Source organism: Salmo trutta, chromosome 19 (genome assembly GCF_901001165.1).
Source record: "Salmo trutta chromosome 19, fSalTru1.1, whole genome shotgun sequence".
Taxonomy (NCBI): Eukaryota; Metazoa; Chordata; class Actinopteri; order Salmoniformes; family Salmonidae; genus Salmo; species Salmo trutta.
Genome location: NC_042975.1, coordinates 35,106,948 through 35,122,226, shown reverse-complemented (window position 1 = coordinate 35,122,226; position 15,279 = coordinate 35,106,948). Strand labels below are relative to the sequence as shown.

The following is a 15,279-nucleotide window of genomic DNA, read 5'->3' as shown; positions in this document are numbered from 1 at the left end:
GGCACAGGAGACTAAGGTACGTGGAAAAACACGTTTAATAAACACCAGTCCAAAAGTGCCGTAAATACAAGGCAGGGTACAATAAATCCAGCAACAGGCAAGAACCCTCAAACCGAGTCGGGACGCAGCCCAGCAAACCCGTATGCCTAAACAACCGAAAGGCAGATCAAAACCCAAATCCCCAACCTACAAAAAATGACACAAATAATCCTGCACAATCCCAAACCAAAACAGACAGACTAAATACCCCCACTAATGAACTAACTCAAAACAGGTGCTAACATAAAACAGACATCACCAAATGAAAATGAAAAGGAGATCGGTGGCAGCTAGTAGGTCGCCCGAACGGGGAGAGGCGCCACCTTCTGTAGACGTTGTGACAGTAGTAGGTGTGGGCGTGACTAGGGGGTGTTCTAGTTCATTATTTCTATGTTGTTGTTTTGTATGGTTCCCAATTAGAGGCAGCTGGTAATCGTTGCCTCTAATTGGGGATCATATTTAGGTAGCCTTTTTCCCACCTGTGTTTTGTGGGATATTGTTTGATTTTGTGCTTGTTAGTTGTTTTGTTGAAGAAGTTTCACGTTAAATAAATATGTGGACCTCAACACACGCTGCGCCTTGGTCTGTCACTTACAACAACCGTGACAGAATATCCCACCACAAAAGAACCAAGCAGCGTGTGCACGAGGTAAAGGAGTTTTGGACATGGGAGGAAGTCAATGGAGGACACGAGACCCTTCCATGGCGGGAGTCGCAAAGAAGCATGGAAGGACAGCGATGACGCCAGGGACCGCGGCCACAGAAACCCCAATATTTTTTTTGGGGGGGGAGGGCACATGGAGCTGGCGGCTGAGCAGAGGGAAGAGCCAGAGACCGTCAGGGAGGCGATAGAGAAGTGGTCGGTCGACCCAAGGAGAGAGCCAGAGCCCGCCTGGGAGTCGATGGAACAATGTGAGGAGGGATATCGGAGAATGATGTTGGCGAGGAGTAGGTTGCAGCGCAGGCGTGCTGAAGAGCATGTCATCAGTCCAGTTCCATCTGTGCCGGTTCCACGCACCAGGCCACCAGTGCGCCTCCCCAGCCCGGTATGTCCTGTGCCAGTTCCTAGCACTCGCCCTGAAGAGCGGGTCATCAGTCCGGTGCCATCTGTGCCAGCTCTCCACACTCGTCCTGAACAGCCAGAGACCGTCAGGGAGGCGATGGAGAAGTTGGGAGAGAGAGAGATGAGAGAGATGTTGTGCAGGTGTGTTCTGCATAACATTCGACCTAAAGATCCTGTCAACAGTCTGGTGAGTCCTGTGCCAGCTCCACGCACCAGGCCTCCAGTGCGCCTCCCCAGTCCGGTACGTCCTGTGCCAGCTCCCCGCACTCGCCCTGAAGTGCGTGTCACAAGTCCGGTGCCACCTGTACCGGCTCCACGCACCAGGCCTCCAGTGCGCCTCCCCAGTCCGGTACGTCCTGTGCCAGCTCCCCGCACTCGCCCTGAAGTGCGTGCCACCAGTCCGGTGCCACCTGTACCGGCTCCACGCACCAGGCCTCCAGTGCGCCTCCCCAGTCCGGTACGTCCTGTGCCAGCTCCCCGCACTCGCCCTGAAGTGCGTGCCACCTGTCCAGTGCCACCTGTACCGGCTCCACACACCAGGCCTCCAGTGCGCCTCCCCAGTCCGGTACGTACTGTGCCAGCTCCTCGCACTCGCCCTGAAGTGTGTGTCACCAGTCCGTTGCCACCTGTGCCGGCTCCACGCACTAGGCCTCCAGTGCACCTCTCCAGCCCGGAGCGTCCTGTGCCGGCTCCACGCACTCGACCTGAGGAGTGTGTCATCAGTCTGGTGCAACCTGCGCCGATGCCCAGTCCAGGCACGGCGTTCAGTCCCGCTCCATGGCAGGAGCCTTCCTCGGCGCCGGTGCCCAGTCCAGGCACGGCGTCCAGTCCCGCTCCAAGGCCGGAGCCTTCCTCTGCGCCGATGCTCAGGCACAGCGTCCAGCCCGGATCCGGGGTCTGGGTGGGGGCTATGTCCTGCACCGGAGTCGCCACCGACACTAGTCACCCCCCCCCTACCCCCCCAGTTGGTTTCAGGTTTTGCGGCTAGAGTCCGCACCTTTGGGGGGGGGGGGTACTGTCATGCCCTGACCATAGAGAGCCCTTGGTTCTCTATGGTGTAGTAGGTCGGGGCGTGACTAGGGGATGTTCTAATTCATTATTTCTATGTTGGTGTTTTGTATGGTTCCCAATTAGAGGCAGCTGGTAATCGTTGCCTCTAATTGGGGATCATATTTAGGTAGCCTTTTTCCCACCTGTGTTTTGTGGGATATTGTTTGGTTTTGTGCTTGTTGCACCACGTAGTCACGTTTTGTTGCTTGTTTGTTGTTTTGTTGAAGAAGTTTCACGTTAAATAAATATGTGGACCTCAACACACGCTGCGCCTTGGTCTGTCTCTTACAACAACTGTGACAATCTGCAAAAACCTGAGCCTTACTTATGATTCAGTACAACACAAATTGATTTTATTATTTATTTATTAGCTACTTAAATAGGATGCAAATAGATTTGATTATTTATTTATTAGCTACTTAAATAGGACACAGGATAAACATACACACTCTGCACCGGTTATTGACTGGAGACGTAATACACTGAAAACCAGTCTCTAGCGGAATGACAACAACATGGCTGCTTGTTAACCTCTATGGGCTAGGTGGGACGCTTGCTTGGCTACGTAACAGCCAGTGGAATCCCGTGGCGCGTTATTCAAATACCTTAGAAATGCTATTACTTCAATTTCTCAAACATATGACTATTTTACAGCATTTTAAAGACAAGACTCTCGTTAATCTAACCACACTGTCCGATTTCAAAAAGGCTTTACAACGAAAGCAAAACATTAGATTATGTCAGCAGAGTACCCAGCCAGAAATAATCAGACACCCATTTTTCAAGCTAGCATATAATGTCACATAAACCCAAACCACAGCTAAATGCAGCACTAACCTTTGATGATCTTCATCAGATGACAATCTTAGGACATTATGTTATACAATACATGCATGTTTTGTTCAATCAAGTTCATATTTATATCAAAAACCAGCTTTTTACATTAGCATGTGACTAGCATGTAACTAGCATTCCCACCGAACACTTCCGGTGAATTTACTAAATTACTCACGATAAACGTTCACAAAAAACATAACAATTATTTTAAGAATTATAGATACAGAACTTCTCTATGCACTCGCTATGTCCGATTTTAAAATAGCTTTTCGGTGAAAGCACATTTTGCAATATTCTAAGTAGATAGCCCAGCCATCACAGGCTAGCTATTTTGACACCAACCAAGTGTGGTACTCACCAAACTCCGATTTACTATTAGAAAAGTTTGATTACCTTTGGTGTTCTTCATCAGAATGCACTCCCAGGACTTCTACTTCAATAACAAATGTTGGTTTGGTCCCAAATAATCCATAGTTATATCCAAATAGCGGCGTTTTGTTCGTGCGTTCAAGACACTATCCGATGGGTAAATAAGGGTCACGCGCCCGACGCGTTTCGTGACAAAAAAATTCTAAATATTCCATTACCGTACTTCGAAGCATGTCAACCGCTGTTTAAAATCCATTTTTATGCCATTTTTCTCGTAAAAAAGCGATAATATTCCGACCGGGAGTGGTGGTTTTCGTTCAAAGAGAGAGAAAGTAAACATGGAGTCGACTCGGGCACGCGCGCCCCGTCCCATTGTCCTCAGATCGACCACTATCAAAATGCGCTAATGTTTTTCAGCCATGGGCTGCAAAGCCACGATTCAGCTTTCTGGCACCTTCTGAGAGCCTATGGGAGCGTTAGAAAATGTCACGTCATGCCAGAGATCCCCTGTTTTTGTTAGAGATGATCAATAAGGCCATGAAATGGTCAGAGAGAGCGCTTCCTGTTTGGAATCTTCTCAGGTTTAGGCCTGCCAAATGAATTCTGTTATACTCACAGACACCATTCAAACAGTTTTAGAAACTTTAGGGTGTTTTCTATCCAAATCAAACAATTATATGCATATTCTAGTTACTGGGCAGGAGTAGTAACCAGATTAAATCGGGTACATTTTTTATCCGGCCGTGCAAATACTGCCCCCTAGCCCCAACAGGTTAAAGAAGAGATGGAGAGGGAGAGAGAGAGGGACAGAGGCACTTAACATTGGTACATTCAGAAACTACTCTCACCCACAGTAACCGAATACTTTGCACACGAACAGCTGCCCACTTTGAGTAAGAAATCATGAATGTATTTACGTGAAATGCCTGGGTTCGCCCGGGGATCTCTCGGTAAACTGGGCAGCCTTGGAAAGGGCGTTGGGCCTTTTCGCAGCACGCTTGTAAGGCTCTGATTGTCCGAAATGGTTCCAACAACTCTTCTACTGTTGTCCTTCTTTGTAGTTGTTCAGTATCCGGTAACTTGTCGTGTAGTCCTGAACAGAACTACAGAGTTGACTTTCCTTCCATTCACTCTTGAAGAGGCTTCTTTGAAGATATACTAGCCAGCCGTATCGATGGTTTGAGCAGAGTAACAGGATGATGACCTACTTAAATTCGCTTTCAAAGATACTTTACTTAGACCAGCTAATCAACCATACCAATGATTGTCTGGGAGGTGAGTTTATCGTCTCCACCTCGTGTTGAGATTCAAAGTTCAAACCACTTTAAATGCACAGCTGCAGCTTCATGCTTTTCTGGTCCAATGTGTTTTTTTTAACCCATCATTTATACCTTTTGCTGGAAAGGGGTGGTTCCGGCAGGCTGGCATGCTCCCTGACCTGAGTCCAAGGCGGTGACTACTCACTGTGCAAAGTTCATGGAAAACAATTATCTCTTATAGCTTCTCAAATCACACCCCTCACAAAACAAAAACACTTTCATCATGTTACATGCAGAACGCATAGTATAGAAACTATAGTATGGAAACTAAAATTATTAATATTTGGAGGAAACGCAAATTTTGCTTCTAATTTCATTACAAGATACAATGATATTCCTTCTTAACTGGCTCGATAACGTTATGGAAAAAGGCTTTATTGTATATAGAAAAATGAGGCTAGTTTTCAGGTCTTTTGGGCGGGTTTAGAGTGGTCATTGGGCTTGAAATGTTTTGCTTGACCTGGCAACCCTGGGTTAGATAAACACAGACCACATGAAAGAGGAATGTTCACAACACAACGACAAGAGGGACAGAGACAGTTCGTGAAAGTATATCTTATCTACTTTGAAGAACTAGTAAAATGATTTTGTCAGACAGTCCTGCAGCTTAGGCTGGCTAGCTAAATAGGATGACTAAAGACAGTACAGTATGGGCACACAGATAAAGTTAGGTTTGGCTGCTACTGCCTGAGCAGAGATGAAATGACTTGAAGAAATGAAAAATAATAAAGTCATCAAATAAACAAAGTAATACACATAACTGAAATATTTTATTATTTCATAATAATTTCCTATTTTTCTATTGATGTCTACCCAATGTGGACGTGACAGAGACAATGCAATATTTAAAATGTTTTGGCAATTAAATGCTCACTATTTTTGGCTTTGGAATATCCATTAAAAAGCTGTATTTCATAATGTATTAAAAAATTATCGAAACCAAAAACCGTGATTATTTTTGTTATAATCAAACCCAAACCGAAACCGAACCTAACCGACCTCAAAAAGCACTAACCGCTCAGCACTATTTACCGTATGGTATAATCTGTCCTTGACCGCATGTTTCTGTGTTCCAGTGCTTTCAAGGCCTGCCATCCAAAGATCAAGAGTTTCTACTTTGCAGCAGACAATGCGGATGACATGAACAGGTGAGAGTCACTGTCAGACATTATTACTGTAGCTAACACGGAGGGGGAGACAGGCAGAGACAAGGAGGTGAGAAAAAACAGAGAGATTTTGACAAATAGGGCTAGGCAGATGACCATGTGAGCTGATTTTTGATGCAAAAACAGCAGGAGATAACAGAATGGTGTGTGGTGTGTGAGATCTGGAATGGGGTCATTAGTGTTGTTCCCTCACAGGTGGCTGAGTCGTCTGACGATGGCAGTGGCAGGTTACTCGGAGCAGGAGAGGATCCGACAGGACCAGGGTGAGAATACGTGAATACACATTAATATAGTTGACAATAATAGAGGCTAAGAGCTGCTTCATTTGCCCTAGGTCTACTTTAGAAAATCCCCCCACATTGTCTCTTTCTGATGGTGATGTGTCCTCTTCTCTGCTTCATCCTTGTCATCATGACCAGACTATTGGAGTGAAAGTGACCATGAGGACATGGAGATGCCTTCAACCATGCCCAAACAGGACAGCCCTCCTCCCCCCTACGATACCTACCCCAGGCCCCCCTCGGTAAGTCACTCTTTCTGTGAAAAGATACTCTGTGCATAGTTTTAATCTGGACTCCCTCTTTTCTAATCCTCCTGTTATTTACATTATTGTTACAATGCCATTAAATACCTCTCTAGCTGAGTCTCTTCCCTTTTCAAAAAAATATTCAGGTATATACATGAATTACCAATGCTATGCCATGACACCTCTCTGTCTGGTTCTCTGTAGGTGTCCCAGATGAGTCCATACCTGGAGCCCAAACACGGCCGCCTTTCCTCCTCTGAGACGTTCCAGTCACGCTCCTCTCATGAGGAGTTCCACCCCGAGCCACAGGAGGGCAGCAGCAGTGGAGGCGGCATCTCGCCTGGCCAGAAGTCTTCCAGCCAACGGCGTTCGTGGCAGGACCTGATTGAGACGCCCTTGGGCAGCACGGGGCTCCACTACCTGCAGACACTGCCCATGCCCCTGGAGGAGGCCCTGCTGCGTTCCCCTGGAGGAGGAGGTCTGTCTGTGGAGTACCGCCGCCAGTCAACCCTCCCTGCCCAGCGCAGCCTGCTGCAGGAGCACTATGGCCCACTGCCCCTGCACCTCAGCCCCAGTGTCCCTGTAGAGGCTGTGGGGAAACCACGTAGCTTCACCCTGCCCCGAGACAGTGGGCTCCATGCCATTCTCTCAGCCTCGGCCAGCGCCTCTGACCACAGGGACCACCACCACTACAAGCTGGCCAGAGACACAGGTGAGACATTACTGAGACATGACTGAGACACAGGACAAAGACATGACAGCCATGACACCATGAGATAGAGAGACATGGCACCATGAGACAGAGAAGAAAGATAACTTCTCTGGGGTATGTGGGACGCTAGCGTCCCACCTGCGGGACACACTCGCCAACAGCCAGTGAAATAGCAGGGCGCCAAATTCAAAACAACAAAAATCTCATAATTCAAATTTCTCAAACATACAACTATTATATCCCATTTTAAAGATACACTTCTCGTTAATCCAACCACACTGTCCGATTTCAAAAAGGCTTTACAGCGAAAGCATAACATTAGATTATGTTAGGACAGCGCCTAGACAAGAAAAACCACACAGCCATTTTCCAAGCAAGGAGAGGTATCACAAAAACCAGAAATACAGCTAAAATGAATCACTAACCTTTGATGATCTTCATCAGATGGCACTCATAGGACTTCATGTTACACAATACATGTATGTTTTGCTCGATAAAGTTCATATTTATATCCAAAAACCCCATTTTACATTGGCTGTAATGTTCAGAAATGTTTTGCCTCCCAAAACTTTCAGTGAATGAGCACATCAATTTACAGAAATACTCATCATAAACGTTGATAAAATATACAACTGTTATTCAAAGAATTATAGATACACTTCTCCTTAACCTCTCTGGCGCATGTGGGACGAACTCGTCCCACCTACGTAACAGCCACTGAAATCCAGTGGCGCGATTTTTGAATCGTTAGAAATACTATTACTTCAATTTCTCAAACATATGACTATTTTACAGCTATTTAAAGACAAGAATCTCGTTAATCTAACCCCACTGTCCGATTTCAAAAAGGCTTTACAACGAAAGCAAAACATTAGATTATGTCAGCAGAGTGCCCAGCCAGAAATAATCAGACACCCATTTTTCAAGCTAGCATATCATGTCACATAAACCCAAACCACAGCTAAATGCAGCACTAACCTTTTATGATCTTCATCAGATGACACACCTAGGACATTGTGTTATACAATACATGCATGTTTGTTCAATCAAGTTCATATTTATATATAAAAAAAAGCTTTTTACATTAGCATGTGACGTTCAGAACTAGCATAACCCCCGCAAACTTCCGGGGAATTTACTAACAGTTTGCTAAATTACTCACGATAAACGTTCACAAAAAGCATAACAATTATTTTAAGAATTATAGATACATTACTCCTCTATGCACTCGATATGTCCGATTTTCAAATAGCTTTTCGGATGAAGCACATTTTGCAATAATCTAAGTACATAGCCCGGCATCACAGGGCTAGCTATTTAGACACCCACCTAGGTCAGCCTCCACCAAAATCACATTTCCTATAAGAAAAATGTTCTTACCTTGCTTGTTCTTCGTCAGAATACACTGCCAGGACTTCTACTTCAATAACAAATGTTGGTTTGGTCCCAAATAATCCATCGTTATATCCAAACAGCGACGTTTTGTTCATGAGTTCTAGACACTATCAGAATGCTTCATCACGGTCTCGCGCATGGCGCATTGGCGTGACAAAAAATGTCTAAATATTCCATTACCGTACTTCGAAGCATGTCAACCGCTGTTTAAAACCATTTTTTATGCCATTTATCTCGTAGAAAAGGGATAATATTCCGACCGGGAATATGCATTGAGCCTAAACAGCCGAATTAAATTTCTCCTCAGGAGCGAATAGTGCACGCGCCTCATTCAAAGGTCCTCTGAGCCGCCACTTACCAAAGCCGATAATGTGTTTCAGCCTGAGGCTGCCTCGTCAACCTTCAGGTATTTCCCGGGTTCTGAGAGCTTATCGGAGCCCTGGGAATTGTCACGTTACAGCTAAGATCCTTACTTTTCAATAAACAGATGCAAGACGCACGACTCCTTGTCAGACAGGGTACTTCCTGCTTGAAACCTTGTCAGGTTTTTGCCTGCCATAGGAGTTCTGTTATACTCACAGACACCATTCAAACAGTTTTAGAAAATTCAGAGTGTTTTCTATCCAAACCTGAACAATAATATGCATATTCTAGCTTCTGAGTTGGTGTAGGAGGCAGTTAAAAATGGGCACATATTTTTTCCAAAATTCTCAATACTGCCCCCTATCCCAAACAGGTTAATGCAACCGCTGTGTCAGATTTCAAAAAAGCTTTACGGCGAACGCAAACTTTGCAATAATCTGAGTGCAGCGCTCAGACATCAAAACAAGCCATACAGAAACCCGCCATTTTGGAGTCAACAGAAGTCACAAATAACATTATAAATATTTACTTACCTTTGATGATCTTCATCGGAATGCACTCACAGGGATCCCAGTTCCAGAATAAATGTTTGTTTTGTTCGATAAAGTTCATCTTTATGTCCAAATTCCTCCATTTTGTTTGCGCGCTCAGTTGAGTAATCCAAATGCACTGTGCTTGCGCAGTAAATTCAGACGAAAAGTCCAAAAAGTTATATTACAGTTCATAGAAACATGTCAAACTATGTATAGAATCAATCTTTAGGATGTTTTTATCATAAATCTTCCATAATATTCCAACCGGACGATTCCTTTGTCTTCAGAAATGAAAAGGAACACACCTAACCCTCACGGGAGTGCGCGTGATTGAGCTCATGTCATTTTCTCTGTCATCTGACTCCATAAGCTCTTATTCTCTCCCCATTCACAGTAGAAGTATGAAACAGTGTTCTAAAGACTGTTGACATCTAGTGGAAGCCTTAGGAAGTGCAAAATGACCCCACAGACACTGTGTATTAGATAGGCAATCACTTGAAAAACTACAAACCTCAGATTTCCACACTTCCTGGTTGGATTTCTTCTCAGGTTTTTGCCTGCCATATGAGTTCTGTTATACTCAGAGACATCATTCAAACAATTTTAGAAACGTCAGAGTGTTTGCTATCCAAATCTACTAATAATATGCTTATCCTACCTTCTGGGCCTGAGTAGCAGGCAGTTTACTATGGGCATGCTTTTCATCCGGACGTCAAAATACTGCCCCCTTCCCAAGAGAGATTAACCTTTCTCTCCCTGTTACATTCTAGGATAACTTGATGGGTAAAAATAGTTTTATATACTTACATGGAAATTAGTACTTATAGGGTTATAACCTGGTATCCAATGGTGAATGATGTTGCTAATTATAGGCATTGTTCAGACACAGTCTGTGTCACAGACATTGCTGAATGTCTGAGATTTAGACCAGCCCCATCCCCCATCCCTACAGATCTCCAGGACACTATTCTAAAGTGAGGGGAAGTCTTAGTGTCCTAATTGACACTAATTCATCCTGGCAGCCCGGCCCCCTCCTCGATGTCTTCCACACATGCAGACACCCACACACACACACACACACATGCACACACACACACACACACACACACACACACACACACACACACACACACACACACACACACACACACACACAGAGACACACACAGCCATGATAGAGACATCGCTGTGCCCCACCGCAGTGTTTGGGGAGGTGGGGCGAGTAAGAATCCTTTCAGCCCATGTTAACGTTGAATTTTGAAGAGGACAAAGAAACATGCCCAAGGGGCCTTTTTTCCTGTCCTAATTTCTCTGCCGCTCTATCACTCACTGTCTCTACTACTCCCTCTATAGACTAACACAAAAACACGCAGCAAATACTGCATGATACACTTCAAGAGGCACAGCCCCACAGCTTCACAACTGACCCCCAAAACACACAACACGTATTGCAAATGCACAACATAGTATGACAACCACCAGACACAAAACCTCTGGTTCTGTTTGAGTCAACTACATGGTCAAAAGTATGTGGACACCTGCTCGTTGAACATCTCATTCCAGAATCATGGGCACTAATATGGACTTGGTCCTCCCTTTTCTGCTACAACAGCCTCCACTCTTCTGGGAAGGCATTCAACTAGATGTTGGAACATTGCTGTGGGGACTTGCTTCCATTCAGCCAAAAGAGCGTTAATGAGGTCAGGCACTGATGTTGGGTGATTAGGTCTGGCTCCCAGTCAGCGTTCCAGTTCATCCCAAAGGTGTTTGATGGGGTTGAGGTCAGGGCTCTGTTCAGGCCAGTCAAGTTTTTCCACACCGATCTCGACAAACTATTTCTGTATGGACCTCGCTTGGTGCACTGTTGCCACTGAAGCACATAATTGTCTAGAATGTCATTGTATGCTGTAGTGTTAAGATTTCCCTTCACTGGAACTAAGGGGCCTAGCCCGAATCATGAAAAAACAGCCCAGACCATTGTTCCTCCTCCACCAAACTTTACAGTTGTCACTATGCATTGGGGCATCTAGCGTTATCCTAGCATCCGCCAAACCGAGATTTGTCCGTTGGACTGCCAGATTGTGAAGCGTGATTCATCACTCCAAAGAACGCGTTTTCACTGCTCCAGAGTCCAATGGCGGCGAGCTTTACAGCACTCCAGCTGACGCTTGGCATTGCACATGGTGATCTTAGGCTTGTGTGCAGCTGCTCGGACATGAAAACCCATTTCATGAAGCTCCCGACGAACAGTTATTTTGCTGACGTTGCTTCCAGAGGCAGTTTAGAACTCGGTAGTGAGTGTTGCAACCGAGGACAGACGATTTTTACGCGCTACGTGCTTCAGCACTCAGCGGTCCCGTTCTGTGAGCTTGTGTGGTCTACCACTTTGTGAATGAGCCGTTGTTGCTCATAGACATTTCTACTTCACAATAATGGCACTTACAGTTGACACCTCTGGAAACTTGACAATCTGACTTGTTGGAAAGGTGGCATCCTATGACGGTGCCACGTTGAAAGTCACTGAGCTCTTCAGTATGGGCCATTCTACTACCAATGTTTGTCTACGGAGATTGCATGGCTGTGTGTCCTCAATTTTATACAGCTGTCATTAACGGGTGTGGCAGAAATAGCCGAATCCACTCATTTAAAGGGGTGCCAGACAAGAGCTATGTGGCAATAGCACCATAAGAGGGCAGTATATGTAAAGGATAGCATGGGACATTCCACAGTAGCAGCTTACTGTGCGTGTTCTGCCTGCCTATGAGGAAATGCAGTATTGTTCTGAACTTCCAGGAGTGAGAGATCTTGATGCTCATGCATATTGCTGTTTTTGTTGTTGTATGTGGTGCCAGCCAGTGAATGCCATGTATTGTGACTCTGCTTGTCCTCAGGCCGTGAGAGGGAGGGCCGTCCCCAGGCTGACTCTCTGGGGGACCTGTACCGGGCCCTGGAGAGGGCCAACCTCTCCTCCATGGGAGACCACCGGCCCTCCGCCCGCCTTGAGTACAAACGCTCCTTCGTCCGCCGCGTCAACGACCCACTGCTCAGCGAAAAGCTGCACCGTCTCCGCATCCTACAGAGTGCGCTCAAGGTATGACCCCCTCTCTCTCTTTTTCTCTCTCCCCATCTCCCTCTCTCTCTCGCTCTCTCTCTACTGCACCTGCTGTGTGGAATGCTCGGCCATCTGACATTTAATCCTGAGGTGCTAACCCATTGCACCCTCTATAACCACTGTGATCATTATTTGACCTTGCTGGTCATCTATGAACGTTTGAAAATCTTTTTGAAGAACGATCTGACCTTAATTGCATATACCCTTATAATCTCCACCCTGCACAGCCAGAAATGGACTGGCCACCCCTTAGAGCCTGGTTCCTCTCTAGGTTTCTTCCTAGGTTCCTAGTTTTCCTAACCACCGTGCTCCTACATCTGCATTGCTTGCTCTTTGGGGTTTTAGGCTGGGCTTCTGTATAACCACTTTGTGACATCTGCTGATGTAAAAAGGGCTTTATAAAATACATTTGATTGATCGATGACAGGACCTATAGAATATAGTGTGTACAGTGTGTGTACTGTTTATGTAGTGTATACAGTGTATCACATCTTAAATCATACTCTTCTTCCCCCTGACAGAATGTCCCTCTTCAGGACTCTGACCCGTCGTTGGGTTTTTTAGGATAGCCTGTATGGAACAGACCATGGACACAGCAGCACCATCATAGTCACCCAATTCATCCTGCTAAGGGACGTGCCCTTACTGCCCTACCCCAGACATCCCCACATCCCTGGAAGACAGCCACAACAACCAGGGTTAAACCCCCCCTCTACCTCTCTCTTTCACTCAATCTCACTCTCTCTCTGCATGCCCACATCTACCTCTAAGGACCTTCCCTCATGCAAAATAGTTTGTTCAGTGATCAAAATAACCATAACATATTCAATAGTTGCATTGTGCAATGCATGGTCACGCTATTACAGTACTTCAACTCTTGTTCAATAGTAGTCTTCTTCTCATTGACATTGTTAAATGAAAGTTATAACATAAATTGCGCTGGAGAATATAGTGAGGCCAGGATTGAATCAGATTAGCTTTAACCCACGGTAATCAACAAACTCATAGCTTAATATTGACTTTGTTTAGGCGATGTTGGAGGTGTACCTGCGTTGGAGCTGTTGAGTCGGTGAGCGGCTGCGCTTGTGGTCATTGTCACGAGAACCACACCCGCCCTTATGTCCCACCCGCGTTAGAAGTTCAGAAGGAGAAAGTGTAAGCTATATAGAAATAATGACACTCAAATTGAAAATCATTAAACTAAATAAGAATGATTTATATCAGCCTAATCGAGGTATAGATTATATCACACATTCCAGTGTTCAAACTTGTAACACGGCTGCATGGGATTTCTACTAATGTGACTCAGTGCATCCAATGGCGATGTCCACGAATGCAGTTACACCTCCGACACCGTCTAAATAAAAGCAATATTAAGCTATGAGTTTGTCTGTTAGCGCTGATCTGATTGAAACAGGGCCTGAGTTTTATGGTATTTTTTTGCACAGTTAATTGCTGTTTTGCATGAGGAAAATGATGCCCTATATGTCTTTATTCCCATCTCCCTCCACCTATTTCAGCAGCTCTTGGACACACATTCATCTCACTCTGGGTTGCTGCCCACTCCATCTCTCTCATTCTCTCAGAACATTGTCTGTGAAGGACAGTATTGTTTGACTTATTAAGAGTAAACTTGTAGAAGGCACATAAGACATCCACAGCCTTTTCTGGTTTGATGATATTGGATATTTCCCTCCATCTGAAAGACTGCTCACCTGCATGGCCATGTTAGAACCTTCTGCTTCTGTACAGTACTGTCTGTTCTGAAGACTATGCCAGGGTTGTGTACAGTAACACTACAATGAATCTTGATCTTAAATGAACTATAATAAGCAATTGTATTTTTGATGTCTACAATGTTTATGTTATGCATGTGTGAATGGTAAATGAGTATGTATGTCTGTGTGTTAGGAGAGTGTACAGTATGTTAATCATATATATTTATTTCCTAAACTGGATATCGCACAACTGGTATGTCAGAACAAAATGTAAGGAGATATCATTTCAACTTCAGTGTTGTGCCTCAGAGATTTCTGAAAGTATTACCACTCCAAAACTGGGTGAACATAAATAGTTAATGGCTGCAGGGCGTAATCTCTCTCTTATAATCAACCCAAACTGGTGCACAGAGACAGACAGACAGACAGGTGAGGACTGGCAATAATAAACCAGTACTGTAAATTGTGACGCATTGATCAGAAACACGTGTCTATTTTTGTATGCATGCTATCTATCCAAATGTTTGTAAATGGTTTTGTATTCCGAGGTGTGTGATCTGAAGACTGCTGGTGTGAACCCATCATTCACTTTGTGTTTCTAAGAACTATTTTACATTTGAAGTGAAAGCAACAGGAGAAAGTGTTAGTTTTTGAAGTGTTCTCTGCAGAAAGGTAAATAACTGTATTTATAAACTGTTCATTGTTTGAGCATGCTTTGTATTACTTAAACAGAATATCATGCCATTTGAAATCTATGGAAGTCGCACATGTTTGGCGTATCGTGGCTAATTTACTTTTTTATTCAATAATAAACGATGGCTTGTCCATCTCCTGAACTCTCCCCGAATGGTGAATCCTCCATTTCAAGTATTTTCTTAGGTTCTCTATTCCTGATGAGGGGAACACAGATTGTACAAGATAAGACTATTTTCCTCTGAAAGGTTCTCCCTCAATGTTGGGTTTTTCTTTATACTGTATCAGCAGTAAGCATTAATAAGTGCTTCTAACTCGTAAACCGTCATGTTGATACACTATTGAAAAGAACAGAACATTCCGTCTCTGAACATGGCTGTCAGC

The 15,279-nt window shown here is 44.8% G+C and overlaps 1 protein-coding gene across 7 annotated transcripts in view; it reads left to right on the top strand.

The window, feature by feature from the left end:
• Positions 1–15,043, top strand: part of LOC115154434 (connector enhancer of kinase suppressor of ras 2) — a 55,838-nt gene extending 40,795 nt beyond the window's left edge. For all 7 annotated transcript variants that reach the window (XM_029700635.1, XM_029700639.1, XM_029700634.1 and 4 more), the window contains 6 exons: positions 5,754–5,825; positions 6,039–6,106; positions 6,263–6,366; positions 6,574–7,081; positions 12,264–12,463; positions 13,006–15,043. In XM_029700635.1, coding sequence (XP_029556495.1) covers positions 5,754–5,825; positions 6,039–6,106; positions 6,263–6,366; positions 6,574–7,081; positions 12,264–12,463; positions 13,006–13,053 — 1,000 coding nt within the window. In that variant the 3' untranslated portion in view covers positions 13,054–15,043. The remainder of the gene's footprint in view (positions 1–5,753; positions 5,826–6,038; positions 6,107–6,262; positions 6,367–6,573; positions 7,082–12,263; positions 12,464–13,005) is intronic.
• Positions 15,044–15,279: the final 236 nt, after the last annotated feature.